This window comes from Danio rerio, chromosome 12 (genome assembly GCF_052040795.2).
Source record: "Danio rerio strain M-AB ecotype USA chromosome 12, GRCz13ab, whole genome shotgun sequence".
Lineage (NCBI taxonomy): Eukaryota > Metazoa > Chordata > Actinopteri > Cypriniformes > Danionidae > Danio > Danio rerio.
Window position 1 is genome coordinate 26,834,420 of NC_141032.1, and position 20,725 is coordinate 26,855,144.

A 20,725-nucleotide genomic window follows, 5' to 3' on the forward strand; every position below is an offset into this window, starting at 1 on the left:
CCAGTGAAATCATTTTCACTTCTTTCCTGCTAAAAAAATAAGCCAGCAAGAGCTCCAAGTCCATATCCAGAAGTGCACTTTCAACCCTCCTAAGCGTCTGTGTATTTTCCGGCTGGCCTCTGTGAAGTGCTTGAAGCTATAGTGGCTAATTCTTTAATGGAAAAGCATCTCTCTTATGCTTGTTGCTGTTGTCTGGATGCTGATATCACCCTGCAGCAAAGCCGCGACTGTGGGGAAATACAATCAATTACATGCGCATTGTTGAAGCTCTGTGCAGGAATTATGGAAATGATTTGGACAATTAACCCATCAAAGATGGCTTGCTTTCTCATCGCCAGAGCAAAGTTCACCACAAACAGCCGTCAGAAAGAGAGACTGGTGCAGTTTCGTTGGGTGTTGCTGGATGAACATTTCTATATGATCCCAGTCTCAGAGAGCATTGCGGTAGAATGCAGAGTTGAGACAGACATGCAGAGAGACGAAAAGAAAAAAGACAGGCGACGGTGTTAATCTTGTCAGCAAATTGCTGATGGAAATCTTTGTTAACAAAGGGGGTTTTGATATTTGTCTGTGATAATGAAAATGAGATGAATAAGATGCTTGATGACAATAATTAAAGCATTTTAATTAGAACATGACTAAAATATGAGGAGGATAATACAACTAAGGTATGAATGCGATGAAATAATAATGAAGATAAATGCTGGAAGAATTGCCTAAAAAGAGCCTATTTCAGTCAGAGAAAGTTTAATTTGACAGTAAGAAACTGAGTAAGATTTAAAGATTATACTAAGTAATTACATTTAGTTTCAAATTATATGATCATTCTGATGTGTACTGTATTTGTCAGTCATAAAATGTGTTAATATGGTTATGAACATAAATCTTTATGAAATATCAAATCTGCTAAATCAAATGTTAATGTTGACTTTTTTGTTTTTGTTTTGATTAATAATTCTTTATTCTAGTATTAAATTAAAGATGAAAAAAAAAGAGTCTGGCAATTCTGCTGTGTATGTTTCGGTAAAAGGTGCAAAAATCTTTTAATTAATTTAATTTGAAGTCATATGTTATTTTTGCCAAATAGTTATTATTATTGAAGTCATTATATATCTATTTCAGATAGAATCTCCAGAAAAAAAATCTCCAGAAACAGTTTTATAAGCTCATTTATTACTCCATAAAATACTCATGGAATCGAAAGGCCCATGATTGAACATATATGGCTCGTGTTGTGAATATTAATGAGCTCCACTCTGATGTGCAACGCACACACACACACACACACACACACACACACACACACACACACACACACACACACAGCATGATGTACGCTGAACACGGACAAATATAAACCCAGTCAGAGTAACGTTAGCCTATTCTGCTCACCAGATCTGTTGTGGATAAGGGCTAAATTATATATTAAACCTGACAAATAAGAGTAATAGAAATGTATTGTGTTGTATTTAAGCTATAGTCAAAGAAAACAGCCAGAAATTAACATCAACCTCTGCACAACCAGGTGACATTTGAGTTGAGTGATTTGACATGATTCAACAGTCTACACATGTTTGTTGAAACATATTTATCCAATTTCCCAAGAAACACGATACATTAACAAAAGATGTAACTAAAACATACCTAATGCCTAGGCCCACACGGAATCTGCACGCACACATTTTCTGCAGATTTCCACAGATTTTTAGCCCATCATTAATTCTATTTATTTACTTGAGTAAATGTGTGTAAATAGCAAAAAACGTCAGCAGATTCGTCTGGCTCTACTTATGCCTTTTCAGAGTAAAGATGAATGAATGTATAGTCTGTAAATCTTGCAGCTAGCTAGTGTTTCTTCCGGTGAACTGTTTTGTTTTGACTTTTTCAATTTTATACAGTACGTTTTACAGCATCGATGTTGTAATGTAATTAAACTATGATCAGTTAAATGGACTTCAGCATTAATTTAGTTGTTAAAGCGTAAACCGAGATGAAAAGCCTTTTACGCAATACATTCACGCGAGTCTGTCAGGATCAGCAGGCTAGCACAGAAGTGCCGTTGGAAATACTGGAGTACAATTAATTTAAATATTTTAAAGACATGAAGTGGAAAATGTAATTTAAGGCAGTGCTTCTTGTACATTCTAAGACCCACTCTATAACGGATATCCTTTAGGCAAATAAAATCGTTGATTTTTAAAGTGAACAGACCTTAAACATGCCAATTTTGTATCGGCATACATTTTACCGGAAGTGTTTGAGCCAGGTTACTGACAAATTAAAGTCCTTCTGCATGCTTCTGCATATATACCCTATTTTGCGTCTTGAGGCCAGTTTGAAAGTGCCTCGTGCTATCGTTGCCAGTAACACACAGCAAAAAAAATATGTGCATGTTTTTTTTTAAATAAAAGTCCCACATACAAAGTAAGTGAAATGTATGCTAAAAATAACTGAGGTAGGAAAATTATCATTTTTGTCTCACTAGAAAATGTTGTTGCTTATCAAACGCATGGCTACTTGTCAGATCCGGATAAATGACTTAAATTAAGCATACATGCAAATGTGGAGGGCGCAGCCCGTGAGTCTCATCACAGTTTGTTTTGTCTTCTGATTAGCCCGTTGTCCACCGAAGTTTTACACTTACGGAGTTTACATGAAAACGAGTAAACAGTGGTGTCTGAAGCTCACAGTATGCACATTTCCATACAAACCATTCAATGTGGTGGTGTCATTGGCCATGAACATTTCCTGCTTGTTCTCAAACTATTTCATAATTGTAACAAAAGGCAGTTCAATTATGACGTAACATTAAATCAGCTATCATAACATTATTCATCAATATGTGGACCTTTCAGGATTCTCGGAATTAACATTTAAAATAGGAAATATGTTAGGACTATTTAAAATGTTTATATTTCTCAAAATGGTCTATACTGATCTTTTATTATTCTACTATGCCTTGGTATACCCAGATTTTCTTTATAGGGCACCTTTAACTTGATGGACACTGGTGACAATTACAGGGCTTTCACTGAAATAAAATAATAATAATAAAATAAATGTAAAGAAAAACACCCTTGAGGGATGAAGACAGAGTGAGTTAGGGTGAACAAAAAAAGTTGAGCCAATACTATTTTCCTTTTAAAGCGTTATGGACCTGCCCAGCTATTTGCGTTGAAACAAACTTAGTGCAAGAATCCATAACCGTCCAGCTGCTCTGTGTGCTTGACTTCCATCAACCAGGCATAAAAAAGAAAACAAACGCCCCAATATAACATGTGCCCTAATTTCTGCCATTTTTCCAAGCGTTCTAATGGGCTCTTCCAGTGACTAAACTTAGCACATAACCTCTGCTCATCCCTCAGTTCCTGCAAACAGTGATTCACCCTACAGCGTTCCCTTTGTTTAGAGCTCCTTCAAACAGCCGCGCCGTAATAGACTTCACTTTTATTTCCCTCAGCCACACCTGCTCGATTGCATGCTTGGCAGGCCGTTCATGTTGATTCCCCAGTCAGTATTTGTTTCATTGCCTTGGCTGCGGTGCGCTTGCAGACTTCATGAGGTGTCGTGTAGCGTGCAGAAAAATTGTAACATGCATTTACGGTGAAGGTTGCAGGAACTCACCACGAGCGAACCTGAATAATGTATGATGCCTGTGAGCCAACTCATCCTGTTTATCATGATTGTTGAACATACATTTCCCTAATGCCTGTGGCAGTCGTGGCCGCTGTGTGCTGCAGTGAGCCTGCGGCGGCTCCATCACGCCACTGCTGACTTTCCGGATGTCACCTATATAGTGAACTTAACTCAATGAATACTACCTTGACCCTTTGCAAGAACTAGCCTTCTTGCTGTGTTTGACAAACTTTCTGTACTACACTGTAAAAAAAAAACTGTAGTGGCTGCTATATTTTGACCTTTTTTTATAAAATTTCCACTAAACTTCCATATTTCAAAAACTCATAATGTCAATATACTGTAAAACCTACTGAAGAACTCATTTCTGTATTGTAGCTCCAAAAATGTATGATAAATGAATAGTTAGCTTCTCAACATGCTAATAAATATACTAATGTTTAGAGGGTGCTGAGTCTCAGTCAGTACTAAACATACAGTAACACAACACTAAAATAATGCCATAAAAACTAATTAAGTACCATTAAATTTAAAATAAAACTTATTAAAAAAATGTAAACTATAATTTAAACAAAAACATTACATGCCGTACTGTAAAATCTAGGAAACAAACAGGTTGATGCGAAATAGAGGCGTGGTCTAGCTGCAGATCCTCTCTGACAGGCTCATGTGAGATGGAGGTGTGGTCTAACAGCAGATGCTCTCTGACAGGTTGATGGAAATTTAGAGGTGTGGTCTAAAAGTAGATGCTCTCTGACAGGCTGATGCAAGTTTAGAGGCTTGGTCCAGCAGCAGAGCTCTGGCAGGTTGATTAGAGGTGTGGTCTAGCAGCAGATGCTCTCTAACAGGTTGATGTAAGATAGAGGCGTGGTCTAGCAGCTGATGCTCTTTGCCAAGTTGATGTAAGATGGGGGCGTGGTCTTGCAGCAGATGCTCTCTGACAGGTTGATGCGAGATAAGAGGTGTGGTCTAGCAGCAGATGCTGTCTGACAGGTTGATGTGAGATTTGAGGTGTAGTCTAGGAGCAAATGCTCTCTGACAGGTTGATGTGAGATTAGAGGTGTGGTCTAGCAGCAGATACTCTCTGACTGGTTAATTTGAGATTGAAGGTGTGGTCTAGCAGCCGATGCTCTCTGACAGGTTAATGTGAGATGGGGGCGTGGTCTAGCAGCAGATGCTCTCTGACAGTTTGATGTGAGATGGAGGCGTGGTCTAGCAGTAGATGCTCTCTGACAGATTGGTAGGAGTTTAGACGTGTGGTCTAACCGCAGAGCTCTGGCAGGCTGATACGAGGTTTGAGGTGTGATCTGGCAACAGATTCTCTCTGACAAGTTGATGTGAGATAGAGGCGTGGTCTAGCAGCAGATGCTCTCTGATAGGTTGATTTGAAATTAAAGGCGTGGTCTAGCAGCAGATACTCTCTGACAGGCTGATGTGAGAATAGAGGCGTGGTCTAAAAGCAGATGCTCTCTAATAGGTTGATGTGAGATGGGGGCGTGGTCTAACAGCAGAAGCTCTGTGACAGGTTGATGTGAAATGGGGGCGTGGTCTAGCAGCAGATGATATCTAATAGGCTGATATGAGATGGAGGCGTGGTCTAGCAGCAGAGGCTCTCTGACAGCTTGATGTGAAATGCAGGCGTAGTCTAGCAGCAGATGCTCTTTGACAGGTTGATGTGAGATGGAGGCGTGGTCTAGCAGCAGATACTCTCTGACAGGTTGATGTGAGATTAGAGGCGTGGTCTGACAGGTTAATGCTATATGCAGGCATGACCTATGCCTATATGCTTCAAAAAAGAAAAGAAATAATTAAATCAAGATAAATAGCACTTGTGATTGTGTGTCTAAAAGTAAAATAATGAGAGATCTTGACGTAAAGGACAGAGAGAAACGGATGAGGTGTAACTGAAAGTGTCTTAATCTGCATGTGTTGGGCTGATCCTGCATATGAGAGGAGTTGGACAGCAGCGAGCACTAAATGAAAGCAGCAACAGATGGAGGAGCAGATGGAGAGAGTGACCAGCCATGTCCACTCCTTTCTACCTGTGGTCCTCCAGTTCCGTCGTTCTCATTACAGAGCAGGAGAGCGGCAGTTTCAGGAGCTTTCGTGACTCGTTGTCACAAGATTGGCCCTTAATTGAGAGATCTGTGTCATTTGAAAAAGATTAACTCAAGTCTTTCTACAACTATGATGGCTATATTGTATTTTGTTTTTGTTTGAAGGTTACACTTACATACACAAACAACCGTTCCAAAAATATAAAACAATAAGATTTTACATGGTTTGAAAAAAGTCTCTTTTGCACTGCGGCTGAGAGAGTTTAACATGCTGCTATATAAGAAAACACGTGCAATTGAGAAATTGAGAAAAGATCTTCCCCAGTTTGACAGCATTTTTTGTAATTGCATGTGTTTTCTTAAATTGCAGCATGTTAAGCTCTCTCGGCCACTGTACTTTTGCATTCCTGCATTTATTTGATTCAAAGTACAGCAAAATCCATAAATTTGTCAAATAATTTACTATTTAAATGAAAAGTAATCTGAATATATTTTAAAGCATAAATGATTCCTCATTTCAAAACAGAATTTTCAGCAACAATACTCCAGTCACATGATCCATCAACAATCAATCTAATATTCTGATATGCTGCTCAGAAAATAAAAAAAGTCTATATCAAATCTTTGATGAATGGTATGTTCAGAACAGCATTTTGCTAAAATAGAACATTAGTACTTTAGAAATGTCTTTAGCATCACCTTTGATCATTTTAAACTATCCTTGCTAAATAAAAGTATTAGTTTCTGTCATTTCTATAACAAAAAGTATACAGAATCCAAGCTTTTGAATAGTATAGTCTATTAATGTTACAAAAGCTTTTTTTGTTTAAAAAACTCTTAATAAATGTTAATAATAGTAATTATAATAGGCATAATATTTTTCCTAAACAGCAAATCAGCATATTGGATTGATTTCTGAAGGATCAAGTGACTTATGTAATGCTGCTAATAATTCAGCTTGAAATCACAAGAGTCAAAATTTTTGTAAATAAACTTTAAATAGAAAACAGTTATTTTAAAAAGTAAAAATAAAAATAATTGCATGGTTGGGGAGTAGAAGAGACATGTAAAAAACAAAAGCTCTTACTGTTCTAAGACATCAGGCCGGTTAAATGTATGCGTTTATAAAACAAAAAACTAAATCGCAATTTATCATTAATTTTTTTTTTTTCACAACTCTACCTTTTATGACCTACTTCAGTTAAGTCTTGACTAATGAGCTGATGGGTTCAATCGAGTGTGGTAGATGAGGAAGACAGGACTGAAACGCATTTCAGAGATGTGTTCTTAAATTTAACTCCTATACAGTATAAGCAATGCACTGTTTTAAGGCAGCTTTACAGTCATTTTTGGTAACTTTGTGATTTAACTGTGACATAGCATGTTCGCAATTTCATTTGTCCTTTAATGTGCTATAGTGCTGTAACATTTCAGCGCATGCCGCCATATTTGTACCTGCAATTTAAGAGCACACTCTGTGAGCACATGCAGTATGAAGGCTGACAGGACAGGAAAAGGATTTTACTGACGTATGACCTGGCAACGTCTCATCAGACTGCAGACTGAAGCTCCCTCGTTACCTGCGCCTTTTACGCACTTGTTTGACTGAGGCTTAGTTGAAACGCACTTCTGAAAAATCTGTCATTTAATGTGGTCTTAAAGTGGTTCTGCATCTTGTCAAGAAGGAAGAGACAGAAGTTGATATTGTGGTGGCAAAACCTACATGCAGCCTTGGGATAAATATGTAACACTATTACACTGAATAAGTTAATTGCATATATTAATGCTTTAATTTTGACCACACTTATTTTAAGTTAACATATTGGTAACACTTTATAATATCTGCACACTATGAATTAAAATTGATCAAATAGTGCATTATCTGTTAAAGAGCCCCTATTATACATGCAATATGGTCATATTTTGGTTGTAAACGTCTCCAACAACAGTCCAATGTGCATGCAAGGTAAAAAAAAAAAAACACTTATATATCATAGATATATACACTAGATATCGCATACGGACCCTGAGCATGCGTCAATATGCTGCCACATTTGTACAGTGCTCCCACTACAAATGTCATTTAACCGCACTAGTCAAGAGAGTAGTACCAAGTACCAAGACAAATGCTGGAATAGCGCTGTGCATGGGTGTAGTAACGAGCAAACAAAGAAAACAAAGCACAAAAGCAGAACATTTCATAGGTAATATTTATTTTTTTTACGTTTTTGTATGTTAAGAACTTTTGTGCTAAACAGTTAACTGTATTGGTGATAGTACTTACTGCATTCACCATTAGGCTAAGTAGCACTAACTTGCTGTAAATTTTAGGCTTATGCTTGTTTTGTTAAAATAAAATAAGCAAACTATGAAAAATAAATATGACATCAAGATGCTGCGGTGCTAGAAACTTTGTCACCTTGGAACTATAAGTTTCTATCTGCGTTCTAAATGGCTATAAGATATTGAGCTTCAAAAATTTTGCATTCCATTTAGCAAACAGTATGTGTGTAAAACGTAAACAACTTATGAAAAACATCCCATAATGTAAGTAACTTGCCATTTAATATGAATATGTCAATAACTTAATTTTGTCAAAAAATGTTAGATAGAACTTTATCATTCTAGGGTGACGACTTATTACTGTCGGCTAAGTGAACGAGTTGTTTAAAACAGAGATTTATTCACAAATGAATCGCTCCATCCGTTAGAATGAGAAGTGAAAACGAGAGAGGGGCTGTGTTTTAGGACACAGATTAGATCAAATTTAACAGGTAGGGAGGATAATACATCTCCATGCACACAAATACATACTCTTTGTCATCATGCCCTTGCAGTCAATTATCCATCCATGTAGAAAAGTTATGTAAATGTATAATTTTCGTAAAAACATCCTATCATAAATATTTGTGTATATGTGTTTATATATCTCTAGCTCTGGATGGCCAGTTCTCCACTGCACCTTGGTCCCACATTAATTTCAAAGGAGCGCTACCCTGTACTAAAATGGCAGCTCTATTTATCGCATTCCTTCCAACAGACAACAACATGTAATGTCAATATCTTTGATTCCGAATGATCTTAAAAACTACCAACCCCTCCTAAATAACTGCTTTGTAAATAATGCAATACTTAATTTAGTAATGAAAAATTACTCAATAACAAAGTATGAAAGCAGAATCATTAAGCATATTATATACAGAATGTGCTTGAAAGTCAAGAATACTGCATTTGCAGCTGTATATATAGCTGCTTACTAATGTAAATTTAATCTTAACAAATGATGTATTAACTATTTGCTAATTTTTTAATAAATGATTCAGTGTGCAGTTATTATAAAGTGTTATAAGCATATTTTAAAGCTACAAATTCCCTGAGCATCCTTTTCTAATGTCCGCATCTGTGGGCAGCTGAGCTCTGTCAGTTCTGTCGCTCCATCAGCATGTTTCTTCATTTCGGAGCTCTGCGAGTCGCAGGGAGCGTCACTTCCATCTTGTCCAGATTGGATGTGATGTGTGGGCTGTGGAGCGCTGCGGATGCCGAACTGCTGCGCTCTCCCGCTGCGAGACTACATAGCGCTGTTTGAGGAGGCAATGAGGGTCTTTCTGAACCACTGGCCATACCTCTCTTTTCATTATCCTGTCCCCTGGCGTGAGACCACTGCTCTGGAGACGAGAGGGGGGCTCGTTTGTCAAGCTGTCATTGTTTGGAGGCTAGAGCAGGTCTCGGCGGGGAGGGTTACAGATTGGGCTTTGGGGGTTAAAGGCTACATTGGGAGCTTCAGATCGGGGTTGGTGGGCTCCTGCTTTTTTGTGCTGCTGATTAAGTTGTGTTAAAGTCGACATGATATGGTATTAGTAAGCCTTTTATGTTTTTTAGATGGAAATGATGCAGATGAAGGTTGTCTTGAGAAGCGGTTGAACGTAACGTAACATCAGTAACACTTTTCACATTTCACAAGTACAAACCATTAACTAACACTACTTTTATAGAGAAATGGAATATTAAAAGACACAACAGTGGGCGTGGCTTGTTTTTTCTACTGCAAACTGAATGGATGCATCAAAGTAGGCATTTCATTCAGAAAGACTGGGAAATGGTTTGGGAAGAATTATTACAACCTGACAGACTCCTCCTCCTCACCATTTCTGTTTGTTGTCAAAAGTGAAAGCTGGAGCAGCGTGATTAAATAATTTAGCCACGCCCATTTGCTAAGATATGCGTAATCAGACAATTTATTCATTCATTCATTTTCTTTTTGGCTTAGTTCCTTTATTAATCTCAGGTTGTCACAGCGGAATGAACCACCAACTATGTTCAGCATATTTTTAATTCAGCGGATGCCCTTCCAGCTGCAACCCATCACTGTGAAACATCCATACACACTCATTAACACACATACACTATGGCCAATTTAGTTAATCAATTCACCTATACTGCATGTCTTTGGGCTTGTGGGGGAAACTGGAGCACCCGGAGGAAACCCACACAAACACGATAAAAACATGCAAACCCCACACAGAAACGCCCAATTGACCCAGCCAAGGCTTGAACCGCGACCTTCTTGCTGTGAGGTGAACTTGCTACCCACTGCGCCACTGTGCTGCCCATCTGAGAATTTAAAAAAAAATGCATTTTCAGGTTTGTTAAAGATTAGAAGGGCAAATATTTTCTTTTTCTTAACAACATTCACGGGTGAATTGTTCACCACTTAACTAGAAATATGAACTAACAAAATCATAAGGTTAGTTTTGATTTTATAGGAATTTTCCAAAAAATTTTCTAGGAAGGTATATCTTCAGGGTTGCTGAGAAGTTGCTGAGACTTTTATTTCGGTATGTTGTTGTTCTTCCAACTGAAATCACAGTAAATAGAGGCAGGACATTATTTTTGCTCATCATTTAGCTGTAGCCAAAGAGCTTAGAATGACCAAGAGGTGACACTCAATAGAACGTTCCATTGCAACAGCAGTACCCAGCAACAGCCCCGGATTCTGCCATTTTGGAGTGAAACCGGTCGGCTGTCCATTACGTCTTATTGCTGTCGTGATTGCAAGCAGCTGCTTTGTTTTTTATTTATTTATTTAAAAAGGTCATTAAATCTGAGATACAACCTGAAAGATGACAATACATCACTTACTATCACAATCATCAGCAGTTTTAATAGTTTATTTTACAGACTTAAGAATATGCTGTTGTTCTATTAGAGTTTTCTTTCCAAAATGGCCGTCGCAACATCTAGTGGCTGTTTAACAAATCGCACTAGAGCAGCAGGGGTGCTCAATCCTGTTCCTGGAGGTCTACCTTCCTGCAGATTTCAGTTGCTATTCATATCAAACACACCTGCCTGTAATTATCACGTGGTGTTTAGGTCCTAATTAATTGGTTCAGGTGTGTTTGATATGGGTAGCAACTGAAATCTGCAGGAAGTTAGACCTCCAGGAACAGGATTGAGCACCCCTGCACTAGAGTGTCGCCTCTTGGTGTTTCTAGGCTCTTTGCTGTTGCAAACCAACAGAAAGAGGGAAGTGGTTAAAATCTTTTAGCTAAAGCTGTCAAACTGACATCAACATACTATAGAAGGACTGCCACTCCAATTGTCAAAGCAAATGGTTACATTTTTAACACTAGCACCGCCGGAGGTACCTGTACTCCGAAAATCGCCAGTGCGGGTAAATTTTACCTACCACAAATTTTGTTTAGAAATTGCTAAAAACAAACATACTATTTCACTATTTTTGACCACTGTTACCAAAAAGTGTCTAGACTCATGGAATGATTATTTCAGGGTAGCAAAATAATTTAAGGAGTAAGTCATGAGTAGGTTAAAATCTCTAAATTTGAGCAATCATACACTGATGCATAACTTTTTCTCCAGACTCTCTATTATTCATTGCAGTTTGTGTTTTTAATAGCTAAACAAATAGCTTTCTTTTAGTCATTGTAACTTTATTTATTTATTATAACCACTTATTCAGTGAGTAAAATTGAAAGTAAAAGTCATTGGTGAGTAATTTCAAACATAACCAGTGCATAAATACAAGCATTTTTTATAGTGGGTGAATTTGACCCATGCTGGCGCTTATAGGTATAAATGTCCCACTTTTTAATCTATTTTTATCTAAACAATTTTTTGACATCTGGGAATTTTAAATAAGGCAATTTATGTAAAAGTCAATGCCTGGGAGGCTTGAATGTTTTATTGAAGGTCTGTTATGTACATTTGAATAACAGTGATGAGTTCAAATTGAGTACAGTTACAAACACAAGGTGTGGGGCTTGCTGGTTAAATCTATGTTTTGCAAGAATTGAGGCATAATGCTGGTACAAAATGACTACACTACCTTTTCCAACGGCTCTCTCTTCCTCTGGGGGTGAATATACATCACTCCGCTCATTAGTATGCATGTCGCTGTACTTGTGTTCCTGTCTACGTCTTGTTTTTCGCTGTCTCGCTCTCTCTGTTGTGCTCTCAGACTCTGCAATGGTGTAACAGAAACAGAGAAGCTGAGACGAGACAGGCAGCAAAATTACAGCAAGTGTGTGTATGTGTGTGTGTGTGGAGAAGTGGGCAGCCTAATTGGTGATGGCCTGCAGCCTCATCATCTCCAGAGCGAGTGATGTCTCTGTACTGGTTCCATGCCAGATGTTGTCCTCTGGCTGAGAGGCCGGTCTTTGCACAGAGGCAGATGTGTCCGGCCTCCATTATCCAACTAAATTATCTAGGCATAAACACAGCACTGGGCTCCTCATCGGACCTATCTTTCTTTCTGTTTTTTCAAACGAAAGTGTCATGCTCAGCACTTCTGTAGTTCTAGGCGTCCCTTATTCCTCTCCAACAAAATGGAGGCACTGGGGATCTGCCAAACGTCTTACAGAATTGGACCACATTGGGAGTTGGATAAAGATGGAAGTTTTTTTGTTTCTGCACAGTTTTCATATGTCAGTTACTTGCTATTTGTAAATAATTGGTTATTTTATTTTAGGTAGCTAGTAATAGTTAGGATGTAGTGTCATTCTAAAGTTTGTAGACATTTGAGCTGCTTTTCAACTATTGTTTCAAATGGTTCTAAGAACAGTTGGGTTGCAGTTGTATTTCCACAAGAGCCTGGTATAGTGTGGCGTGATTACAAACTGTTCTTAAAGTTCCCATGAAATAAAAATAAAGTCTTTTTTAAATGTTAGTATCAGTATTGTTAGTTTTTAACTATTTATTAGCTAGTATGCTCCAAGACAGTGACATATTTGCGTTTAGAAGATAGAAAATTGATATAAACATGTAAAGCTTGTAGCTTGTCACTTCCACCTAAATGGATCAACAGTTTTATTCATGTCAACTCATGCTTCAGTTTTTCCATCAAATCGTGACCAATCAAATGCTCTCTAGTATCTGACATGCCCCGCCCCCTTCAAGACGCTTATCATTTGCTTTTCATTTGATGCAATTGAGTTCAACCACTTTCACTGGCAAAGTGGTGTTAAATAGAAATTTTTTTGGTCTTTCGGTAGTTGTACCGAGTATCATCCATGTTATCTATTAAATTACCCGATAAATTGTATTTTTAATGCCTACCCCCACCGCAACCCTAAACCAAACCGTCACAGTACTGTAAAAATATAAATTATTATTATACAATGTCCCTAAAACAGAAATATTACATTACTATAAAAACACATTTGTATTTCATTCCAAAGTGCTCCATATAACACCACCATGGAAAATGAAATTGTATTGCAAACTACTGACTGGCCCAGATTGGCACAGAATGGAATGGCTAAGCACAGAGAACTGTTCAGTCCAATAGTGAAAACCAGCTTTGGAGGTTGTTATTAAAAGGAATACTGTAATCCAGCAAATTAATACTTTTTATTTGATGAAAGGTTCACATATTTCGGTAACTGGATGAATATGCATTTTTTAACTAATCTTGCCAACCTGCAAACCTAGCACATCTCTGATTATCAATGTTGAATTTTTGCATAAAAGAATAAAACTGGTTGATTATTAATCACAGGGTACATTAAAGACGAAGTCAAATGCAAAGATACGGTACTATTTATTTAAATAAATAAACCGCAATCAGTTATATCAACATTTGCATTTTTGTTAATGATAATGGCACTTAAGCGTATTTGATTATCCTGATTTTTTGGCTTCTTCAGGATTTTTTTCCTTGACCCTTTTGAAAAGTGTTTACATAATGTCAGACCACAGTTTTAGGGGTTGGATCAAAGAAGTCAAAATATCAGTTATGATTTGTCTTTCACTGATATCCTTTATTTATTGTTGCTTTTATTATTTTAATCAGATTTTCTCCATGATAATAATAAAACAGGCAAGGTGTTCAGTTAAACAAACTGTACAAGTTTTGTAGATCTACATTTATTTCTGGTCAAGAATCATCTTTGATGCTGCAAAAAGGTGCAGAAGGGCTGCAGATCAAGCAGCGGCACCCTGTTGGTTGGTGTGTGTGTGTGTGTGTGTGTGTAAGTGTGTGTGCTCTTCTCTTTCTGGACTGAATATCTGTGATTGAGCAGCTGGTGAGATTACGCCAGTCGCTTTGAGACCTCCACTATCTCCCACTGCAAATGAGATGTCTTGAGATCCGGCCCACTAAATTGAATTGCTCAATAAAATAATTGTGCCACGAATAAACAGATTAAAGCAATGGACGGCGGTAAACGGCGCTTCAGAAGCCTCTCAGCAGGAATACATTACGCCGTGTCTTCGTAAACATGGCTTTGCCATAAAAAGAACAAATAAATGTGGTGTATAATGAGCATTTTTTATGGCATTTATCTTCTGGATGGACCGAGCTGTTGTGTTGCTACTTTTGTGCGGTGCTGTAGAGGATTTCTGTGTCTTGGCTGTAAAGCATTTTAGTAAGCGGTCATTCATCTGTCGCCTTCAACACTGAGGTTTATGGTCACAGTCAACGGCCAGCGTTCTCCTCTTTTACTGTTTTATATGGAAATAAATTAAGATCATGGTGCAATATTGAGCACACCTCAATCAATATGTCATGTTTTAATATGGTAAAATAAAAATGACGTGCATCCTTATATAAATACAGTCAAATGATTCTTGAGATAAAAAAGAAGAAAAATTTTTTTAATTATTTTTATTGTATATTCATAGCAGAGCCCAATAGTTGAAGAAAATAGAGCCAGCAGTTTTGAGAAAAAATAAACAAAATTCCATTTGAATTTGTTGTAGTTTTTCTTTTATCCTAATGATGTTGTGTAACCACACAATTATTTTAATGTTTATTAACGGTTTAACAAAGTGTTAATAAAAATGCTCCAGTATATATTGTTCATGTTCACTAATATATGTAAAAATATGAATTTTCAAAGGGGATGTACTTATTGTTGCTGCATCTCGTTAATAAATGTTAAAAATAAATCTACACTACCGGTCAAAAGTTTGGGGTCAGTAGGATTTTTAAATGTTTTAAAATAAGCTTCTCCTGCTCACCAAGGCTGCATTTATTTCATCAAAAATACAGAACAAATTGTAAAATTTTGAAATGCTATTGCAGTATAAACTATAACTGTAACTGTTCAAAAGTAGTTTATCATTTAACTTTATCATTTATTCCAGTGATTTTAAAGAAGAATTTTCAGCTTTATTACCCCAATCTTCAGAGTCACAGGATCCTTCAGAAATCACTCTAATATTAATTATTATTGTTGTTAATATTATTTTTTTTATGGTAATAGTAATTGAAGCAATAATAACTGCAGTAATAATTTTATTTGAAACTACATACAATAAGTAATAAATATTTTTTTAATTTAAATTATTAAATAAAATTAATAATAATAATAAAAAAACTGCCCCTAAAACTTTTGACTGGTAGTGTACATTTTAAAATCTTACAAAATGAAAAAAGGCGATGCAGTGGCGCAGTAGGTAGTGCTGTCTCACTATGGTTTTATGGTTTTCATTTATCACGTTTTTTGTAATTGTACTTTTCAATACTCGATGTAAAAGTTTAATCTTAAAATTAAATAAAATTACATGAAATATGTTTTTGCAAATAAACTCTTTAAATATTTTGTAGTAATATTGTTTTGATTGTATTTTGAATAAATATAGCCTTGATAAGCATATGAGAATTGTTTCAAATAATATAATATAATACGATATGATATGATATGATATGTGACATGACATGGCATGACATGACATAATATAATATAATATAGGACAGCATGGTGGTGCAGTGGGTAGCACGATCACCTCACAGCAAGAAGGTCGCTGGTTCAAGCCCCGGCTGGGTCAGTTGGCATTTCTGTGTGGAGTTTACATGTTCTCCCCATGTTCTTGTGGGTTTCCTCCAGGTGCTCCGGTTTCCTCCACAGTCCAAAGACTGTGCTATATAGGTAGATTGAATAAGCTAAATTGTCTGTAGTGTATGTGTGTAAATGTAAGAGTGTATGATTGTTTTCTAGTGGTGGGTTGCAGCTGGTAGGGCATCCGCTGTGTAAAACAAATGCTAATAAGTTGGTGGTTCATTCTGCTGTGGTGACCTCTGATTAAAAAAGGGACTAAGCCAAAAAGAAAATGAATAATATAATATAATATAATATAATATAATATAATATAATATAATATAATATAATATAATATAATATAATATAAATAATATAATATAATATAATATAATATAATATAATATAATATAATATAATATAATATAATATAATATTTGCTAAATTCTGGGGAAAAAAATATTAATTCATTTATTTATTTTAAACATCCATTCCAAAAATCTGAACAGACAACCTAACAGAATAACAAGCAAAAATACATGTCACAGTTTCTTCATAAACACAGCCTCCCCATAAAAAGAAACATGTTGCATAATAAACATTTTTATGTTATTAATTTGAGCAGTTCTGTTGCTACTGTTGTGCAGTGCTGTAGAAGATTTCAGTGTCTTTCAGTGGTTTTAAAGTATTTTAGTAAACAGTCTTTCATCTGTTGATTTCAACACTGGAGTTTATGATCACAGTCACTGGCCACAATTCTCCTCCTTTAATGTTTGCTAAATTCTTTTTGGTCTCCTTCCTTTCTTGCTGTCTCTCAGATGCCACGATCCTCAGTTACGATGGTAGTAAGTTCATGAAGATCCAGCTGCCGGTGGTGATGCACACAGAAGCGGAGGACGTGTCCCTGCGCTTTCGTTCTCAACGGGCCTACGGTGTTCTAATGGCGACCACATCGCAAAACTCTGCTGATACTCTGAGGCTGGAGCTGGACGGAGGGCGGGTCCGACTCACTGTCAATCTAGGTACATCTGCCAATAAGAGCGCTCGTATTGATGGTTACCACCACACAGTAGACGTGAAGCATAACATGTTAACACAGCATGGAATTGTTTGTTTTTAATTATTATTATATTTTTTCTCAAATGTGATTTTATATCTATTGTATGGTAATGAATTTTACAATGTAAGAATAGTTTTTGCCAATTTCTGACAAATATTTAGTTGACTACGGGAATATAGACATGTATATAATAAATACTTGACTTTCTATTGTTTTTACATACAGCTCTATCTATCTATCTATCTATCTATCTATCTATCTATCTATCTATCTATCTATCTATCTATCTATCTATCTATCTATCTATCTATCTATCTATCTATCTATCTATCTATCTATCTATCTATCTATCTATCTATCTATCTATCTATCTATCTATCTATTTACCAATTCTATCTATCTATCTATCTATCTATCTATCTATCTATCTATCTATCTATCTATCTATCTATCTATCTATCTATCTATCTATCTATCTATCTATCTATCTATCTATCTATCTATCTATCTATCTATCTATCTATCTATCTATCTATCTATCTATCTATCTTTACATACAATTTTATGTAAATATAAGTTATATATTATTAGTAGTAGTCTGCTAATTTGTTCTACGCTGTAAAAATACACTGACAATAAGTAAAGATCAGGTTTCAACTAAATATTATAAGTTGTACAAGATTTAACTTAATAAATTAAGTCAGTTTGACTGACGTAAGTTGAGATAACTATAAAAGTTAATTTGATTGAACTAAAAAAAACATTTAATTCAGGCAGCATGAATTTTTATAGTGTATGGTTGTATATACACTATTGGTTAATTATATTGTTTTACTACATTATTTTATGTTACATTTACCATTCAAACCGATATTAGTTTGAAGTCAGTAATTTTTTGTTAGTTTTTATTACTAAATTATCAAAACTGACAGTAACATGAGAGTTTAAAGGCATTTTTTAGGAATTGAAGATATTTTAAAAATGACAAAAATAGTATAGATTATTGTAACTTTTTAACATTAAAAAACACCAAAATATTATAATAGATTGTTTTCTAAAACAGCAATTATAGGGATAAATTACAGTTTGTACTGTATTTTTTGTTAAAAGAGAAGTATAATAATATTTTACACTATTATAGTACAATTAACATAAATTAATGATAACTTTTGATAAATGATCTTTTTTTGCAGTTTGACCAAATAAATAGAGCTTTGTTGTAAATAAGAGACTTCTTTAAAAAAAGAAAGGATAAAACAAATTACAGACCCCAAACATTATATTATATTATATTATATTATATTATATTATATTATATTATATTATATTATATTATATTATATTATATTATATTATATTATATTATATTATATTATATTATATCATATTATATTATATTATATTATATTATATTATATTATATTATATTATATTATATTATATTATATTTACTAATAATATATCTTTTTACAATCATTACTAGATGTCTCTAGACTTAGGTTTTATCCAATTTAGCTCGGTTTTGGAACAAATTAATCTCCAAAGTATAGTGTTAACTCTATGCTCTTTCTCTCTTTCGCTATTTCTCTCTCTCTCTCTCTCTCTCTCTCACACACACACACACACACACACACACACACACACACACACACACACACACACACACACACACAATACATTCGAAAATCTCTGTGTTGAAGAGAAGGATGTAGAACCTTCAACGGCCAGAGTCTGCGGCCAAGCGCTCACTCCCAGATGAGCACTGTAGTCTTTCCCTACCAGAGAGTGCACAGTCCCTGCCTTCAACCAACTTACAGCAGCCCTACACCTGCACAATATACACTAACCATTGGAGCGTTACACGTGTCACCAAAACTGACAAGCCATTGTTCCACCCAGTACGTTTCATTTACATTTCCCCAGGAGCCATTGCAATTTTCATCCATCGCTTAATATTATACTGTCTTGCTGCATTCATAAAGCACCACCTCTACGAGTTCAAACTAGTTCAGTAAGTAAATGTGAACATCACTCGCTTAACTGTCCTCCCACATCATGTCAGGTATTTCTGATGCAAAACCGAGCTGAAAAGTTCCTCCGCTGAATAGATAAATGTCAGCCGTTCCCATGTGGCAGTGTGACATAGTCTCTGCCATTTAGCATGTCTGCTTACAGTGCGGAAACATAAATGAGGAAATTACGATTTTGATGCATTTCTCAGTGAACAAAACGGTTTTCTTAAATAGGTATATGCAATGACTTAAGATTGTGATCACTGAATGTCTTTAAGATACAAATAAAAAGCATTTATTTGTGAAGGAGGTGTTGCAAATATATTTAAAGCCTACAAAAAAGTAACTAAATATAATAGGCTGTATACATCCTTGATTTTTCTCTTAATCTCAGTTTTATAAGGTATTTTCTCTTTATTTATTTATTGGGGAGTGTAAAATTTTGATCCACGATCTTAAATTATTTTAGTCAGAATAGTTCCAATTTTCTAATATGGACAAAACATGTAAAATCAAAAAACTAGAATTCTACTAGAACTAGAACAGCATCGCACATTGTAAAAAATAACTTAAAGAGATAACTTCAGATTACGTAAAGTTGTGTAAATGTATCACCTAAAATCAAAACATTTTTAATAGTTAGTAGAACATTTTTAGTAGATTTATTTGTTCAGTCACTTTTTAGTAGACTTTTTTCTTTTCCACTTTTTAGTCATTTAATAATTAATCACACTGAGGAAGGCATTATGCCGAAACGTTTGTGTTTTTTAAATCACCCGAAGAATGTTAAAAGAAAATAAAAATGGTACAAAGCAAATACTTGATGAGTGCGAATCATTACCTTTTTGAATAATAGCATTGACAAGATTGACCACCAAAGAAGTTTCTTTAAAAACCGAAAGCGCGCAGGGCAAACTTCAGTAAATTTAATAGATGGTATAGATATATTTAATAGATGGTAATATATATTATTTAATTTGGTGGTATAGGTAGGTTTAAGGGTGGGTTAAGGTTTAAGGGATGGTCAACAGTGTATTTACAAATGTAGGTACAAAAGTTAGTTACAGATGTAATTACATACATGTATTTAATCAAGCATAAGTATACAGTAAATACATGTATTAACACAAGTACATTGCAACAAACTAATAATTTCTATATAAGTAACTTGAACAAGCAGCAAAAAATATATTTTGAGTGTGTTATTTGTTAAACATATAGGAGCTACTGTTAATCTTGGCCAGTACACGCTTGTAAAAGATATTTTACATCTCAATGTTTCTAAAATAACATCTATAGTAATAATAATAATAATAATAATAATAATAATAATAATAATACATTTCTACTTATTTTTTCAAACACAATTATTTATTTAATATTTGAGTGAAATGAACTCATTTATTTAAACTTCACTGTTCGTTTTTACAGTGCACAGTAAGCATTAATAATTTAAATATGAGATTGGCGTATTTCTGATAAATCTTTTAGAGCTCGCTCTTGTATGCCACGTCAACTGTAGGTAAATTGAAGCTTTCCCACCTCGAACACACGCTCTCACAAACAGCAATAATTCCTTCTGTCCTAGAGGTATACTGCACTCCCTGTTAGGGTGGACACACGTTGCTCTCTGGCTGTTAGCGGCCACGATTTTCACTGTGGTTGACGACACGCGACGGGGCT

The 20,725-nt window shown here is 35.4% G+C and overlaps 1 protein-coding gene and 1 long non-coding RNA gene across 50 annotated transcripts in view; both read left to right on the forward strand.

The window, feature by feature from the left end:
* The window catches only part of nrxn1a (neurexin 1a), a 290,869-nt gene that overhangs the window by 146,646 nt on the left and 123,498 nt on the right, over positions 1 to 20,725 (forward strand). For all 49 annotated transcript variants that reach the window (NM_001080021.3, XM_087275226.1, XM_087275225.1 and 46 more), the window contains 1 exon segment: positions 16,789 to 16,992. In NM_001080021.3, the coding sequence (NP_001073490.1) occupies positions 16,789 to 16,992 (204 nt within the window).
* On the forward strand, positions 4,267 to 10,306 carry LOC147841403 (uncharacterized). The gene is made up of 3 exons (XR_015504145.1): positions 4,267 to 4,347; positions 4,534 to 5,928; positions 6,073 to 10,306. It is a non-coding gene; the product is annotated as an uncharacterized LOC147841403 (long non-coding RNA).